Source organism: Lineus longissimus, chromosome 16 (assembly GCF_910592395.1).
Source record: "Lineus longissimus chromosome 16, tnLinLong1.2, whole genome shotgun sequence".
NCBI lineage: Eukaryota > Metazoa > Nemertea > Pilidiophora > Heteronemertea > Lineidae > Lineus > Lineus longissimus.
This window is the reverse complement of record NC_088323.1, coordinates 1,341,049-1,358,327: the sequence shown is the minus strand read 5'-3', so window position 1 is coordinate 1,358,327 and position 17,279 is coordinate 1,341,049. Positions and strand designations below refer to the sequence as shown.

At 41.8% G+C, this 17,279-nt stretch overlaps 2 protein-coding genes across 3 annotated transcripts; one reads left to right on the top strand and one right to left on the bottom strand.

The window, feature by feature from the left end:
• Nucleotides 1-438: 438 nt before the first annotated feature.
• LOC135500068 (STE20/SPS1-related proline-alanine-rich protein kinase-like) lies at nucleotides 439-11,664 on the top strand. Of its 2 annotated transcripts, none has more exons than XM_064791213.1 (12): nucleotides 439-515; nucleotides 1,127-1,239; nucleotides 1,332-1,440; nucleotides 1,749-1,890; nucleotides 2,191-2,356; nucleotides 2,529-2,630; nucleotides 2,837-2,970; nucleotides 3,508-3,616; nucleotides 7,646-7,768; nucleotides 8,352-8,508; nucleotides 8,653-8,786; nucleotides 8,962-11,664. In XM_064791213.1, exons 1-12 carry the CDS (start codon nucleotides 440-442, stop codon nucleotides 9,058-9,060), a joined length of 1,464 nt encoding a protein of 487 aa, XP_064647283.1. In that variant the 5' UTR covers nucleotide 439; the 3' UTR covers nucleotides 9,061-11,664. The 2 variants fall into 2 exon arrangements, with proteins under 2 accessions (XP_064647283.1, XP_064647282.1); XM_064791212.1 differs by having other exon boundaries at nucleotides 7,646-7,789.
• Nucleotides 11,665-12,575: 911 nt separating this feature from the next.
• On the bottom strand, nucleotides 12,576-17,179 carry LOC135500253 (uncharacterized). Its single transcript, XM_064791584.1, has 10 exons — nucleotides 16,593-17,179; nucleotides 16,147-16,326; nucleotides 15,763-15,941; nucleotides 15,435-15,491; nucleotides 14,918-15,039; nucleotides 14,526-14,662; nucleotides 14,051-14,212; nucleotides 13,769-13,875; nucleotides 13,464-13,647; nucleotides 12,576-13,160 (listed from the first exon to the last, which is right to left on the bottom strand). The coding sequence occupies exons 1-10, from the start codon at nucleotides 17,010-17,012 to the stop codon at nucleotides 13,077-13,079; spliced, it is 1,632 nt and encodes a 543-aa protein (XP_064647654.1). The 5' UTR covers nucleotides 17,013-17,179; the 3' UTR covers nucleotides 12,576-13,076.
• Nucleotides 17,180-17,279: the final 100 nt, after the last annotated feature.

Here is a 17,279-nt window from a genome sequence, read left to right as displayed (position 1 = left end):
ACCCGAGGCGAGCCATACATTTTCAGTGCATACAGTGAATGGACCGGACTGTCATACCGAGCTCTCTGGTATTCCAGATTGTTCACTTGGATCGAGGTTACCCATCCTATATGAGTGACAAACCACTAGAGAGTGGCCCGGAACTGGCCAATGGTGGTTACATTATGGTCACCTGGCGGGAGTTTAGAGTATATAACAGCGCCACAACACGGGACCTAATCATATTAAGCAACCCATCCTACAGAAAACACGTGACCGGACAGAAGCTCACGCCCCCACACCGAGTATTCATGACGAGAGAATTGCCGTCAAGTACTAGTCTCTGTAATAAGTGAATGGAGGAGACTGGTGTTTCCCGCATTTGCATTCAATTTTCCCGCGCTACCTGACCATATTCTCCACTTTCTGAAGATAGAAACTTTCGCAAAGTTAGTTCAAAATGGCGGACGCCCCTGTAGCCGAGAAAGTTCCGTGGCCAAATAAGAAAGAAGACTACGATTTAAAAGATGTTTTAGGTGATTATTCTAGATGAAAAATATTCCAAGATATTGTAACTTTGGGAGGACCTTATAATTTCGGCTTGATTGACCGTGAATTTTCACCAGACGGTTTGTGAAATGTCGCCATACCGACCGCCGCCGGTGTCGTGTACGGTGTAGGCTACATCGTGTAAATGTGTAGTAGTGTGTAGTGACAAGTGTGTAGTGCAGCCTGCGCATTACACACGTAACACAGTACACGATGTACACCATACTTCAGGTAACACCCATAACGTAGACCTACGGAGGCCCCATTTGTGTGATCTGATCGTGTATTCATTTTTATCAATTCAATGATGCAATGAGATTGATTGAATGATCATGATCATGTTGATGTCGATGATGATGATCATCATGATGACTATGGATCGGAGACAGAGTTAATGCCCCATATGCATGATGGACCATTCATACTATGAGATAGCGTTGACATTGACTGTGACTTGTGTGATTGTGAGTGTGACAGTTGCATCACACTGGCCACTGCGAAGTGCAACATTACTGACATTTTCATTTTTTCTGAACTGCAAGTTTGACTGTCGTCAAGTCATGCAAGTATCACGTGTACATGTGTGTCTTCTCCCCAGGTTCTGGTGCAACCGCTGTTGTACAAGAAGCCTATTGTACCCCAAAGGATGTGAGTGTTGCCATCAAGAGAATCAACCTGGAAAAATGCAGTACTGGTGTCGAAGAGTTACTGGTAAGTTTGGTGGTCTTCAATTTGGACAATTTGTGTACATAGCTGCATTAATAAAACAAATTATCAAAGTTCCTGTCTAATTTGTGTTACAGAAAGAAATCCAGGCCATGAACTGGTGCAAGCATGAAAATGTTGTGAGCTACCACACGTCATTCGTCGTCAAGGATGAACTGTGGGTCGTCATGCAGCTCTGTGGTGCAGGTGAGTGGTCCACTATATTCGTGTCAAGTCCTGGTATAATTCTTGAATCACTCAAGTCTACTAAGTTATAGGAGGTCCTGGCAGAGTAATAGCAACCATGGCACTGTTGATAATGGGTTGGGAATGGGTTGGGAATAAACCGTTTTTCCTTTGGAATGACAGGGCTTTAATGTTCATTACAAACTGCCACGGCCATAATTTTCAAATAAAAAAAGAGGCACTTTTGCCAGTTTTGAAAAAAAGAAAGAGCACTTCAAATGTGCTTGTCTTTCCATCAGTCTTACTGTTGAATTCTTATTCAATTTGAGGTTCTTTACTGGATATCATCAAGTCTCGTGTCAAGAGTGAGAACTATAGGAATGGTGTGATTGATGAAGCTACGATAGCTACCGTGCTCAAGGAGGTCTTGAAAGGTCTTGAATATTTACACGAAAATGACCACATTCACAGGTTGGTTAACATGTTTATGTGTGAGTTTGCAAGTTTTGAAGTTCCCATCAGTTTACATTAGTAGTAAACTGCCGTCGGAGCCAGAAGGAGTCATACATGTAGCGCAGTCATAAATCTCGGAAGTTCTGACTTGTATAGGAAACACCCTGTATAAAGTCTGTGTCCAGCGAGAGCAAAGCGCCAATCTTCCGCTGAGGCAATGATTACTGTACCACTTACACATGGAATGCAGTATTAGTACATAAAGGTTACCAATTATTCCAGTTTGGCCAAACTGTCATGAGTATTTTCATATTGCAGAGATATCAAAGCAGGAAATATTCTCCTGGGTATAGATGGCAGTATCCGTATTGCCGACTTTGGTGTATCGGCTTCAATGAATTCAACCAAAGAGGACAAGCGAGACGCCAAGAGATACACATTTGTCGGCACTCCATGTTGGATGGCGCCAGAAGTCATGGAACAGGTGAGAGAATTGGAAAAAATACTTCTGAGACAGCAGACCCAAGGGGGGGCGGGGGCAAATTATATGCTTGTGACAGGAAGACTGACAGTTGGACCTCATAGTTCATGAGCGAACTGTTTATGATTGGGAAAATCTGACGTAACTGGTTTTAATAATAAGGTGATTGTTTCAGGTTTGTGGGTACAGTTACGAAGCTGACATCTGGAGTCTTGGTATCACAGCTATTGAGTTGGCAACAGGGGCCGCACCATATCATAAATATCCACCAATGAAGGTAAAGTATTGTTGCTATAATGTCAAGGTCTTGGAGGTTCATTACCTAGAAATCATTTTCAAGTTAAAATTACACAGGAAAATCCATAAAGAGATCAACAGCTTCGGTGTTTTAGCCTTGTACTTCATGTATATTTAAACTGTCTTGTCTGACCTGGTACTGACTAACCTCAGTTTAGATGGAATATTCATGTTATCTTTTGACAGGTTCTCATGCTGACGTTACAAAACGAGCCACCGACGCTCGAGTCCGGCACGGAAGACAAGTCCTTGTATAAACACTTCAGCAGGTCATTCAGAAAGATGGTCGCCGCCTGTCTCAAGAAAAATGCCAGTGATAGGTGAGCATTTTTTAGGATTTGCTATCTATCTATCTATCTATGTATCACATTTATATAGCGCCCTTATCAGTCCTATATTGGGCCGTTCAAAGGCGCTTAACAAAAACAGAGTCTCTATAAGAAGTATATAGTCTTTGACAACAATAAACAATTCTAATGTTCGTAATGTTGTTGAAAAAGGTGGGTCTTCAGGAGTGTCTTAAAAGTTGTGATGGAGTCCGCATTTCGAATATTACTAGGGAGGTCATTCCAGAGTGCTGCTGCGGCACACTGGAATGTACGCTCGCCAAATCTAGTCTTTGTGCGCGGGAGCACTAGCGAGATGGTATCTGCTGATCGAAGTACTCGCCGTGTGTGAGCATTGTTTTGGGTCTCGGCAGTTCATTTTACTGATGGGATGATTGGCCTGGTGACCTTGACTGCAGTCAGATTAGTCTCTCATAAGCTACTCCTTGCATCCACATCATCCATTCTATGTATGATTGAGATCTGTTTTTCAATTGATAGTACATTGAAATCCTTTGGTTTTGTTTTCAGGTTAAAGGCAAAGGACTTGATAAAACATGAATTTTTTAAGAAAGCCCGAGATAAAAGTCATATTGTAAAGACACTACTGGCAGATGGTGCTCCGATTAAACCACAGAAGGTAAGTTATTTAAGCTGACATTTACATTTCTGCTGCAAACTTCATGATTTAAGGGGATATAACTGGAGCATGTATCCAAGATTAGTTGTCAATTTTGCCATCTTGGATCATAGACACCACCGCTTCAGCTTCTTTCAATTATTTAGTTCACTGCTCACCAATAACCACACTCTCGCTATATAAATGTTGAGGCTGGAAATGATTCAGGAGTAGCAGCACGTGTGTGCATTTCTTGAACTCCTGTCTATCAGTACTCTGTATCAGGGGGTACAAGGTTCACATTGACCACTACATTGCCCCGGCTCTGACTTTGTCCATAGTTTGTGTGTGATTATCTTGGTTTTCAGTTACTGGAAAATTCTTTTATTGCCATTTTCAGCCAAACTGAGGCTGCACTTGTGACTAGCTTCCCATTTCTTTCAGTCGAAGCTCTCACTGCTCAACCTCGGCCAGCCCTTCAGCAGCCGACGAACCTCCTTCCCATGTCGCACATCTCTAGTGGGGAAACCTAAAGGTCTCAAATGTTCCCTTCTATCTCTCCCCTCTGGCTCGGGAATGAATGTGCTCTTAAATTCTGTTCACTTTAATATGTTTGATGATGATGTTCACGATGATGATGGTGGTGAGGAGGAGGTGGAGGATATGTCCAGTTTCACCTGTCAAGATTTGCAAATGGGATCCGTGTTGCCTTCTTCAGAGCAGGAAGTGCAACAGAGGCCTGCATTGCCCGCTGTAGGGGTTCAATCAGCGGCATTGTCGCCATCTCCAGGAGCGGACTCACAACCACATCCCTCCTTATCTGCTCTGGATCGGCATCCTATACCCTCCCCTGAAGCAGATATGTCACCAGGGCCGTCCTTACCGGTGGGAGAATCGGGGCTATTGTTATCCTCTCAGCATAGAATTGGACCTCCCAGTCCTGATTCAGTGAGAAGTATTGGTGCTAGCAGTCAACTTGAGTCATCTAATCAAGATCTTCAGCCAGGACCCATTCCCTCTGAAGAGCAACAGGAGCAGATATCTGCGAAAACGACTGAAATCTCAACAGAAATACAGCAGAAATCAAAAACATATTCAGCCAAGCCAGGAACATTTTTTAGTGGTACGGAATTAAAAGCACACTCATTGCCTTTGGTCAATTTAAGGCGAATTTCACTTCCCGTGGAGCCTTTTTCACAGTCGATGGCACAACCAGGGCTGGCCTCCACAGACTTACAGCCGAGGCAAGATTCGCCTCTGACCTTTCCAGATTCTGGAGTGATGCTCCCACTACCTTCGTCTGATGTTAGGGCAGACTTGGCATCATCTGAAAACCGCCCAATTGTGCCGCCTCCATCACTGGCCAGCCTGTTCCGTGTGCCCCTTCAGGTTTTCCCCGTTAGAGATGGCGACAGTGATTTAATTTTGCAAGAGAACTCGGAAGAAACGGTCAGAACTCGGGTGTTCTTGTTCAGTTGAGTTGCTTCAGTTTTGAGCGTTTCTGCTGCAAGTTTTCCTAACACATCCTGGCAGTGATTGGTGAATCTACTTTGGTCTTCCGAAGATATTTTCTCAATACAGTTATGGTGGGTCTGCATTCTAACCCAAGATCCTACAGAAAGCAATGATATAATTTGGCGAATAGGATTGAGAGATTCATCATTCATTGCAGTCCGTCTATGCCTTCCAATTACGAACTAGCCATTATCGTCCATATTGACTTCAAAATCAAATTCTATCTAGAAACGTTACATGTATCACGAAGTATGCTTGGGTACCTGTATTATATGGTGTTCCACCTAAATATGATCAGATTTTGTGGCTAGATAATTGAAAGGCCATTTGCATAGCACTGATTGAGGTGAATTCCTATCACTTTCCCAGGTTTTAACTAACTAACATACATATAAGTATGCACTAAATGTACAATTTGACATTTTTCTCCAAATTTCCAGTTCAAGAGGTCTGCAGTATCAAATCAAACAAACCATAAAAACTCAAAATCTTTCAATTCTGCAGTTACAGGCTCTTTTTCTTTCGGCTTTTAGTTAGCTAGTTAGCTTTTGGCTTTTGAACGTCAGTTCTTGTGTCCTTAGTTTAGTTCTTGAAGGATTCAACAAGTCTAATCAGTGACAGCACTGAATTTATAAAGTTTATAGAGTAGAACATTGCTATGAAAACACCATAGCGACTGACAAATGCTGTCTTGAGTTTAGAGGTTGTTTTCATTACTGTGGTCAAATTCTTTGGAAATGATCAATTTGGGACCGAGTGCAGCATCCTTAGAGTGTTCGTACTAAAGAGGTGTCCGCTAAGAGGGTTCCACTGTTGTTTGGGAAGTACATGTGTACCGGTGGATCAATTTTTGTGTGATAATGATGTTGGTCAGCACAAGTAACCCCACTGACTGGATTGAATAGAATGGTCGCACGTATGTTACACAACAACCATGTCAACGGGTACATCCATAATGTGTTGTGAGGACTCACCGACATGACAAGGGAGAGGGCACTTGAAACATTTATCATCAAATATTACGATTTATTACTGTGTTGTAATGTTACGACGCATAACTGTTAAAAAACCTTGTACAGAAATGAGGCTATTGCGTTGTTGTTGTCAGTAGTTTGACAGGCTCTTGTCGGGAATGAGGCACTTCAGGTGTCCTCTCGAGCATTTGGTACAGTTTCATATGAATAATTGAAGAAGATGTTATGTTTTGAAATGTGCTCCAGACTACTTTTAAAACTTTCCCTTACAGGATACAGATGTGGTCGATTTTCCTTTGGGACCCAAAAAACAATATGAGCTTTGCAAGCGCCTTATCGGTGTCGATGGTGTAGGTGACACAGAACTGTGGTGTCAGGGTCTGGCCGATAGGGCCTGGTGGCTGGTCCTCAAGAAGCATTCAAAATATGTTTGAACAAATCTGTACTCCTCAACTCATCAGAAAAAGTTTTTATGCCTATAGGAACTGACCTTCAGTTGCCCCAAAGAAGATCAAGAGATTTGAGTTGAGAATAGACAAGTGAATCAATGAATCAGTTGATGTGACAACTGGATTCTTATTTCAAACATATTTTGGAGCTTCCACGTTTGTAGTCAGTGGAACTCTCAAAATCACTTGTAGTGGTCCCTAACACCCTGTGTAGCCACGGGCACAAGTTCCTTCATCTGTTTAGAGAGCACCCAGGGAATCTACGGGCAGCTCGTGGATTTACAACTTGTAGTAAGACTGTTGTCAAATCTGCAGATAATCTTCGTTATATGGAATTAGTCCGCTCACTAGTCACTTTGTAGTTCAATCATTTCAATGGAGATGTCACTAGTGGCTGCTTCTGACTCGTGGCTGATTTGCTTTGAAATATTCAGTCGAAAGTAAAATGTGAACCTTGTCTTTGGCATGGCTATGGCTGAATGACCCACTTCCCTACAATAAAAATCACCCTATAACTCCTCTACACCCTCCTGGAAGCCTTCACTCTTCATTGGCTGTGGTCTACCTCTCTTCCTATGTAATACTGTAAACCGAAAACTTTTCGCAAAGATTTTTTTTCCGCGAATGCACCATTAAATGCAAACTTAAAAAGCGTGAACATTTCAGCTCTGATGCATAAACCATTGAATTTGGGCAGCTGATTTGGTTTTTGACTATAGCCAAGTAAAGATGCATTATTAACCAAATCTTAGCGTCATAAACATTTCATGGCTTACAGCAGCACAAGTTTCCTGCTTGTTGAAAATGATTGACAAGTAAAAGCCCCAACTAACATTGTGGACAAATTTGTCTTTCCCTTTGACTGCTCGAACTTTTTTGTTTACGATCCTGGGTGTTAAGATTCCCTGTTCACTTGCCTTATGTTTATTGTTCTTTCAGTTTATGTTCAGAACACTAGGAGGAGGCTCCGTAGTAAGGCAGTTGGGCGACTAGCTCAATGGAAACTTACTTGACCAGGATGTGAAACATTTTCTAGGCCCCAGCATTGCATTTGCAAACAAACCATTTGTTGGTAATCACCTGTATACATTCAATGTCTCCAATCTTTGCAGGTAAAACGTGTGCCGGGATCCAGCGGGCGTCTTCACAAGACAACAGATGGAGAGTGGGAGTGGTCGGACGAAGAATTAGATTTGAATTCTGAGGAAGGGATGGCCGCTGCAGCTGCCGAGAGGGTAAGAATCGTAGCAAAAAGGGTAAGAATTCTGGAGTCCTGTCTTCTCAGACCACTGCCATTTTGGACCACAGCCGTTCTGACAACTTGTCCCAAATGGTTGTGTTCTAAAATGTTTAACTTTGTGGTTCAATATTGAGAACTTTGGAAGGGAAAATTGTGTCACTTGATAAGGATGAATTCGGCAACTGTTTCTATCATTTTTATGGTTGTTTTTCGCTATGTGCATACCTGGTAGTATGTCCTCAGTTGTTGGCCATCATTCAGTTTTGGTGTAACACTCACACCTTGAAATGTGCTCACCAGTCATGTTGATGATAACCTGTCCTATGTCGTGACAGCAACCTGACGTCAGGTTACTTAGCAATGGATACACTCAATATCATGTAACTGGTGGAGACTTCAGTGTCTAGGGGGTATCCTTTCACCACTTGATTGTAAGATAATATTTCCTGTGTCACTGTGTTTAGAAAGGTTGCTTTGGAGATATTTGCAATACAATGTTTCATCTATGAATGAATATTTGTGCGAAGCCAAAAGTTCATGCTGACTAAAATTCTATTCTCGAGCTGATTTCGTTACAGTCTCCAAGAGTCAAGGCACCAATGCCCTCGTTCCCTGAGAAGGATGGTGAGGCCAAATCCGATGGCCTCCGTGGCACGCCCATGAGCCTGGTGTTGAGGCTAAGGAACGAGAAAAGAGAGTTAAACGATATACGATTCGAATTTACTCGCCATCAAGGTAATCATAGACTTGTATTCCATTACACCTTGACCTGTAGGCAGGACATTTGGATTAAAACCACAAGGTCACATCACCACAAGGTCACATCACCCTTCTTATCTCTAGATGAATGTTTACTAATAGGTTTGTTTCCTGTTTCAGACACGGCTGATAGCGTAGCGCTAGAATTAGTTGAAGCTGGTTTGGTCGACGGTCGAGATAGATGTGCTGTTGCCGCCAATTTGCAAAAGATCATAGACGACCCGTCACCTGATAGGACTATTACATTCGCCATTGTAAGTATTGTATGGGGTAGCCACTGTAAGACCAGTCAGGTGCTGTCCAAACTTGAGTCTTTGAGGGCGAGGATACACGTACAGTCAAATCAAACTAAGCTGAAATGAGGTAAAGCTTAGTGTGTGTGAAATGTTGTAGATATAATTTCTAATCAGACTTGTTCTACCATTTCAGAGTTCCGGCTGCAAAGCGAATGAGTTGTCAGATGAAAAATCTCTGACTGGCTATGCCCAGTTATCATTAACGAATGCCCAGTCTCCCCCGGCCGTATAATCCAAGTGGAATGTAGTGTAATTGTAGATGTGATTGCTTTAATTCCCAATGAAGCATGGACTATTGTATATGAGACTTCTATAGATGCCTGGAGATCAGCTGTTGTTGCTACTATCCTTAGGCATCAGGATCAGATTCAGGCATCACCTGTATGTATAAAGTATGTAAGCCTACACATCAGAAACCCAATTTTCCTCCCCCTGTATGCAAGAATTTGCCTATGAAGTGTTTCAGATCTGCCTCCCCCTCGAGTGATTGCATACTTAAAATGGCTGGCCCCCTTATAAAAAGGAGACACTTGGACTTGGAGGCCCCAGCTGTGTCTAGGGTGGTTCAGGTCTTTAGGATGCCGGTCCATGGATTCAGTGTAAACAGTATGTCCATGGCTGCACTTACATTGTATGTGTTTCTTCCTAAAGGCATCGACTATGGATTAATAATGGTTCATCGCCTCTAAGGACTCACTTATGACTTTAAACTTATAACAATACTTCTATTCGACATCTCTGAATAACCGTCGTACTTATAGATTAAAACATCAAAATGCTATAGCTTTGTGATTTCCTAATTTCCTCAATCCTGGCTTTTGCAAGGCCTGTATATACTGTACCATTAAAACTAATTGAGTTGGCAGTTTTGTAACATGAGGAATATACCACTTACATGTAAGACTGTAGGTTGTGCAGCATGCAGGAAGCAGTATGTAAAAAAAGGCTGAAAAGGTTGTAACTTTGATAGTTGTAGGATAGAGCTACTTGAGCATGAATTGTGATTGGGCCTCAATGGTTGTTTAATATTTGCTTCAAGGAAATATGACATTTTTTTGTATTTAATGAAAAAAATGAGCAGACTCTGGACAGTTGCATGTCAGGCTTACCAGCTGCCACAGATCTTTCTCATGAAGAGCTACTGTATAATATGTAAATGAATACATTGTATGAATGTTTATCGACCTCCTGCTTGATGTTGAGAAAGGGTTAAAGCAGACATGACCTAACTCCAGTTTGGTTTTAGATGAGTGCATGAGAGGTGGGGTGCATTGAGAAATACGCTAGATTTGTTTTGCATATGCTCTTGTAAAAGACAATATTCGTTTTTAAAGCTTTGAAAATTTCAAATTTTGCCACTGCCGATTGCCTTACACTACAGTAACCACTGCAGTCTAGCGAGGCACAGTGGCTGCATACATTGTAGTGCATTATACACTATAAACTGTGGTTAATGGTAATTCAGTTGTCTTAATAGAATGATGAATAACGGTGTCTGAAATCCAAAGATCATGGGTTCCAAAACTGCCTTGTGCACGCTTCGGCCCCAAGGTGAGCGTCAGCTCTGTTTCTTCATGCACTCTCCCAGTATTGCCGTTTCATGTAAAGTTGAGTTTTCTTGGACTGTTTGGAAGCTGATGTATAAAATGTGCTATGACTTGAATAATCTTCTAAAATTAGATGCTTGATTAGGAAAATATGATTGAAAGAGCGTGTGTTCATTCGAAGGGAGTTCTACTTGTATAGAGTGTGCAACATTATGTATCAGTGAGTCTATGTGCTACTGAATGGTTGGATAGATTTCATTTTATTTGTCTGAAGTTTGAATTTCCATTCTGTTTGAGGATTCCCTGAGAGAAAGACCATTAGTCTTCATTGTAGCTGATTTGAGTACTTTATCTTTCTCACAATGGTCAGTCATGTGATAAGGTCAACAATACAAATTATTGGAGGTAGGGATCCTAGTGTGTTGCGAGTGATCAAACTCAGTGGTATTCGAGCATAGGTGGCTCTGGTTATGAACGTGGCTCATCCATCGGGGCCGGTCTGGGGCCGAGTCTTGGCTGATGGTAAGACCGCCTGAGTTAGAGCATACACTATGAAAACTATCTCAATCATGAGTCCAACGTCTTCTGTAAATTTCTGTTCTGTATATTTGTGTTCTGTATATCAACGGTGCAAGTTATATTCCTCTGTGGAATCTCCTGTATTTTCTGCGGCAGACTTAGAGTGAATGTTCAAAAATGCTGCTAGAATAGAAAATGTCATGGTAATGTTTTGACAGACAGGTTGGGGTCGTTCAATCAGTGCACGCAGTAACATTGGTGTCAAGTCCCAATGCTTCTCATGCATATGAAACTTACTGGAGTGATGTCTTATGTTGGGTTGAGCTAATGCTTGCATTTAAACCCAAACGCCAATTAAGTGCTTAGTTCACTACCTTACCCTGACAGGAAACCCAGGAGATAGTGCACAGACTTGTAAAATATTGGAGCTAACAGTCCTAATCACAATTGACATCCCTAAAGTCGCCCACATGTATGTTAAGGAAATGGTTATGAAAAATGTACATGTAATCTACTTGAATGCACATCCATGTACACCCCTCTCATAGTCATCACAGTGATATGCTGGCAACCGGTGTGCACGAAGCTTGCATGCTCACAGAACATAGGTTGTGTGCAGCTTATGCGAGGCAGTGGGTATGTCAATTGTGACTTGGACTGTAGTATAGATACCTGTATCAAGACTGATTGAGATGTTTAGTTGTAAAACTATTCTTCATGTATATATTGATTCATTTGCAAAAGTTAGGAGTTCAATACAGTATATCAGTTCCTAAAATACGTCTTGACTTCTCTTTCTACGTGTATCCCTGTTTCCACTCTCTTGCGTGGTCTCAGTCAAGACACTTGGTGTTGTCTTGTCCGAGACTTCTGGTTGGGACTTGGGTCTTCATGTCCTCTGGACCAGGATGGCAATGGAAATACTATTCAAACGCATCAACATGACTGTTCTACACAGTCATTATTATAAGGATGATTTGTACCATCTCTATCACCTTGTGATTTATGTTCAGGGGACCAGAATAGAAGGCATTATTTGGGCAGCTGCCACAAATGCAGATCTCGACAGACATGGCAGGAAACCAGCTTTATGAGGCCGTCCTTTCTCTGTTCTTTTTGGAAGCAGAATGACTGTGTTGTGCACCCTCAAGCCTCCCATGTTCCAATGTCTCAACCACTACATGTCGTAAAGTGATCCAAGGGTCAAGATCCTCCATCATCAGGCTGTTGGTATTCTTACATTGTCATTAGTCATGCAGGTGATTCATGCTCACCCCTGAAGGGTTGTTAGCACCATGATATGAGCAATACTCATTGAAGAAGGTATGTATAGTCACTTGGGTTAATAATTTGGGGCATTCCTCGTTATCCCAGAATTCTCCTGCCAACCATACAACGTGATTGGCAGAAACACATAGTGGTATCAAGGATCATGCGATATCCATGTCGTAGGCACTCGAAAAACCCCAACGTCGCTTTTATGCATCGGAACTCTTCATATGTAAAGACCTCGGCAGTGGAGGCATCAGTCCAGGCTTGTCTCTTGGAGTTCATGGATGACCTGACCCCTGATGACCACCAGCTTGCCGTGTTGTACCATCTGTACCAGCACTATGAGGAGAGAGCATCACTGGTGAGGACCTCGGAGGACACGGAACAGAGACTTCATCAAGAAACAAATCAAGCCATCTTTGTCAGATCAGTACATGAACATGCACATGTATTATGTATATAGGATTGATACCTAGACAGTGTACAATATAACATCTAGCATGATATAAATAACAATAAATCTAACATTTATAAATGAACAAAACATATCTATTTTAGTACAAAGTATTGGTACAGACATGTCTCTTCTAAAGGTGTAGAAAGGCTGCAATGTTCTGGTCCTCTTGAGACAACTACTCTACATGTAACTCTACAATATTTATATAGATAAAATCATCTGTTTTGGTGGTAGATGTAATATGATTTTTAGCAGCCATTTGAGTATTAAACATAATATGAAATAAAACATTACAGAAAAATCATTGCACTTTCTATCCATGGCACTCTAAATAATACTCGTCAAAGAGCTTCTTTCAAATTGTTGTGCCTTGAAACATCTTCACACAACTGTTTCAAAAAACATTGATGGCACTAAAAGAGTTTAGCATGTTGATCAACTCTTTTGTCAATTTCACTCATGAACATAATCAGTGACCTTGAGCCTCTTCTTAGCTAAGAGACAATCATAGATAAACTCTTCCCTGATGCACGGAATCTGAAATAGACAATAAACTGGAACTTTAAAGCTGAACTGCCAATTGTTCTCTCTGCACTGTTAGTGTTACACATGTACATGTACATGTAAATCTATTCTAGCAGATACAGTTTTCAAACCAGGCAAAGAACTGGGGGTTAATTTCTGTTATACAAGGATATTCACTTTGAAATGAAATTTAAGCTGCCATAAAGAATTAAGGACACAAGGTACATGTATACATGTATGTATACAGAGTTTCTATTATCATATGCATTTTCTTGTCAACAAGGGCAGACAAAGTTTTTCAAGATCAACACTCACATCTTTAGCAATGGCTGTTGTAACTTTATTGGTTTGTTTCTCATATTCGTCTTCCCCGCAGACGAGTAGTGTGAACTTTGACCCCGTTCCTTCCTCTCCTTTATGTTTCTTTAACAGCTTGAACATCTCCTTACGAACAGCGAACATTGTGCCAGAGAACATGAAGATATCATTTTCAAATAACCTGAAAAACAAGTAATGTTACCATTCATTAACCTATTCGAGTCCTCAACTCTGGCCAGCTTTGCCAAGCACTCAACCACGCTTACGTGTATTTTATCATGTAAATGTGCAGATAGACTTACTTTGTTGAAGGTACTTTCCATGCCTTGGCATATTTCGTAGGTATGTCATCATCAGTGGGGATGTTTGGATGTGGTTTCTTGGGTGTCACCTTCGACTTTTTCAAAGCCTGGAACACGAAAAGTGCATCATCAGTGACTATGTGGACCAACAGACTGTACACCACATGCTCCAAGACTACCCTTGGTGTGATGCCCTTGGTGTGAAGCCCAGCGGAGAACGACCTGGCAGGAGGACCAAAATGTCAAGAAGAAACTTGGGAACAGAGGAAGACCTGAACATACCTTGTATGCAAATTCCTCCTCCTCATCACTGAAATGGACGAGATAGACGGGCAGGATGTGATAAGAGTTGAAAATGACGAGTTCTTTCTTGTCCGGAGAAGTATGCGAGTCATACCCATTCTTTAAGTTCTCACCGTGGATGACATTTTTACATGTGAAAACCTGTAATATTTCCAAAAGTTGAAGAAATCTATAACACAGCATGTAGGCCACTGTTAGCCATTTGGCTATCAGTTGTGTACACGTAGAACCCAATACTTGCTGCTGAATAAAATGTGTTTCTGGAATACAGTCATTTTATTGAAATAATTCATTGCAATACCCCAATGGATGTAGTCCATGGTGTAGCCGGGATACTCGCTGAAGTAACAGACCCATAAAAACCAGTGTCTGTTTTATGTTCGAAACCAGATTCACCTAATGAAAGAAAAAACAATACATGACTGCTGCTACAGCAATGAGAGTGGGAGCTAACCTTTCCTGGAAGAACCTGGCATAAAAGTAGCATCTGACTCCCTTGGATGTAATCCATAGCATAAGCAGGGTATTCGCTGAAGTAGACACCTAAGCCGTACCAACCAGTGTCAGTTGCATGACTGAAACCCTGTTCGCCTAAAAGTGAAGAAAGTAAGCATGCAGAGGAAGTCCGAAGGGCACGGTTGTTGAAAACAACTTGCAAAATGGTCGCTAATACTGGTGTTAACTTAACGTGGCATTAGGTAAGTTTATGGTATATTTAACTGAAGGAGAATGCCATTCAAAGAAGAAATCAATATCGTACGTCTATCCAGTTGACTAAAGTTGTCATGCCATTGCCTCTATCATGAGGTTGCCCGGCCAAACTGCTTTATCAGAACTATAGATTACCTGGAACCCTGAAACCTGTCTCGCAGATGGGTCTGATGTTGTCCTCGTCTGTGCCATGGAATGCTAACACTGGATAGGACATCTTCTCTGACCTGTGTTTCTTGAGATCTTCCCGAGCTTCCCTGAAAAAGAATGTTTAGGAACAATTTTCTTCGCGTGCTTGGGCCAATTTAGATACCCAAAAAAGATATGTTTTACTTGAGACGACTAACAGAAGGCAAAGACCCAGGAGGGCCGCGAAGCCGCTATTGATGATGAATTTAAACAAAACCTCACACTGTACACATTGTGAACACAGAACAGTGTCACTATGTAGAGCAATGGTGTTTTTTATGGCCTACATGAAAGCAGTGATCAAAAGCACCAATGATAAATCATCATAATTACATGTGCCTTACTCCTTAGGCCCTTTTGTGGCAGTCTTAGGGTCTCATTGCAAAATTTTAAAGAAAACTTGTGTCACTAACACCAACAATGCCAATATTCTCACCAAGTGCACAAATCATAATTCTCTTACCTGAATTTTTTTACCAGTTTTGGGTTTACAACATACTCAACTCTATCAACTCTACAGCTGCAAAATATATTATTTATTAATATTGGCTTCACATAAATCTCAATCACTAGAGCCCATGGGCAATAGACATTTAAGGAAAGCAGGCTGTCTGGCAAAATTTTGGAGACCTATGTGTAAACGGTGCCTGAGCTAGGATTACATCTAAGGATTTAACAAGGAGTTTGGACGTTACCATCAATAACAGCCCACTCTATGTTGCAAAAACTGTATAACTTGGCAGGAAATTGGCATAAAGTCACAGGCAATAGTTTAGCAAGTTATGCCTCACCCTGAGTTGTCACTGTCTCCAGACATAAGTCGATAAAACTGTGATTCAGCCAAACGGAAATGGAGCTGATCTGGTGAGCCTTCCTTGTAGTCACGCTCGGCTTGGAGGGAGAAGTAGACAGTATTCTCTCCATTCAATGCATCCTCTTCACCGTCAACAAAGCCTATTCCTTTATTGACCTGAAAAAGTAAATAGGTGAAATGTTTGAGGTGACAGAACAATTATAAGATGCTGCACATCACCTCAGCCGATGCAAATTGTGGTGAAGAATACTGCAGGTCCATGTAAACACAGACAGTAACAGAGCAGTGCTGCACTTGGGTGTCAAAGCCATTTTAGCATCAAGGCTTGTTATTATAATCTAGATATCAACTAACAACCCACCTGCTCCTGGAGTCTCTCCACCTGCTTTGCTTTCCTCTCAATCTCCTTCTTTGTCTTCTCCAGCTCATCTTCAAGTTGTTTCTTGGCAGCAAAAGCTTGTTCGATCAACTGCTTCTTTTGGTCCTCCGTCAACTTGGAGAAGCTTTTCACGAGGGAGAGGCCACGTTTCAGGACATCTTTCTAATGAAATGGCATGATATCAATCATATCAGTAAACTAGGCCATGACATGCAGTATACTTGTCCCTCTTCTTTAAAAAATCTCCTCTAGGCCTGTGCCATTATTTCTAAACTCATGTCATGTCATGTCATGATGAAACACTGTAGGGTTGAACCTTTGAAGCCGACAGGCATCACCAATTACCACCTCACCGCCACAAACCAGCCGACAACATGATTTCAATCATGTTACCAGCTGGTTTGTGGAAGTTAAGACTCAGTACCTACCACCGCCCCTTTATTGCTTTCGTCGTCAGAAGAGTCATACATGTCCGTTGCATCGCTGTCCTCCTTGTCCTCCGACGCTTGGGCCGACGGGTGTGAAAACTGTGTAAAATGTAGGAGATTCTTTCTGTAGCAATGAGCACCATACTTGCAGGGTGGCAACTTGGAAGCTGCAGTAGCTACAGCACTTGCAGATAGTGATGCACTGGCTGTCTGGCTTGTGCTGGGGGTTGCAGTTGAGGTTTTTTTATCATCAGTTTTTGACGATTTGGGATGGTCAAAATCTTTAAGATGCTGGGGGTTCTTTCGAAAGCAGTTTGATCCATATTTACAAGCAGGTTTGGAACTTGGTGCATCATGAGTGGCAGTGTTTGCAGCGTTTTTCTTCTGCTTTTTTGCAGGACTTGGGCCAGTGTCTGCCATGTTGTTTACAATACAATCCTCCAAGAAATCAGGCGGTGGGGTGCATCCTCATAAAATCATTGATTTCTCGGTCCTCACAGTATGTCAGTGTTGATTCAGCAGTTGTTTTGGCAAAAAACATGTTTTTTTGGAGTTTCTGTTTTTGGAGTTTGTGTTTTTAGACACTATTAGGCCTATAGGACCTCAATATTGCCATGGTTCTAGTTCTTCAATTTGCCGCTAGGATCGCGTCGTTGGATGTCAGCTTGTGCTGCGTCGGAAGGAGAA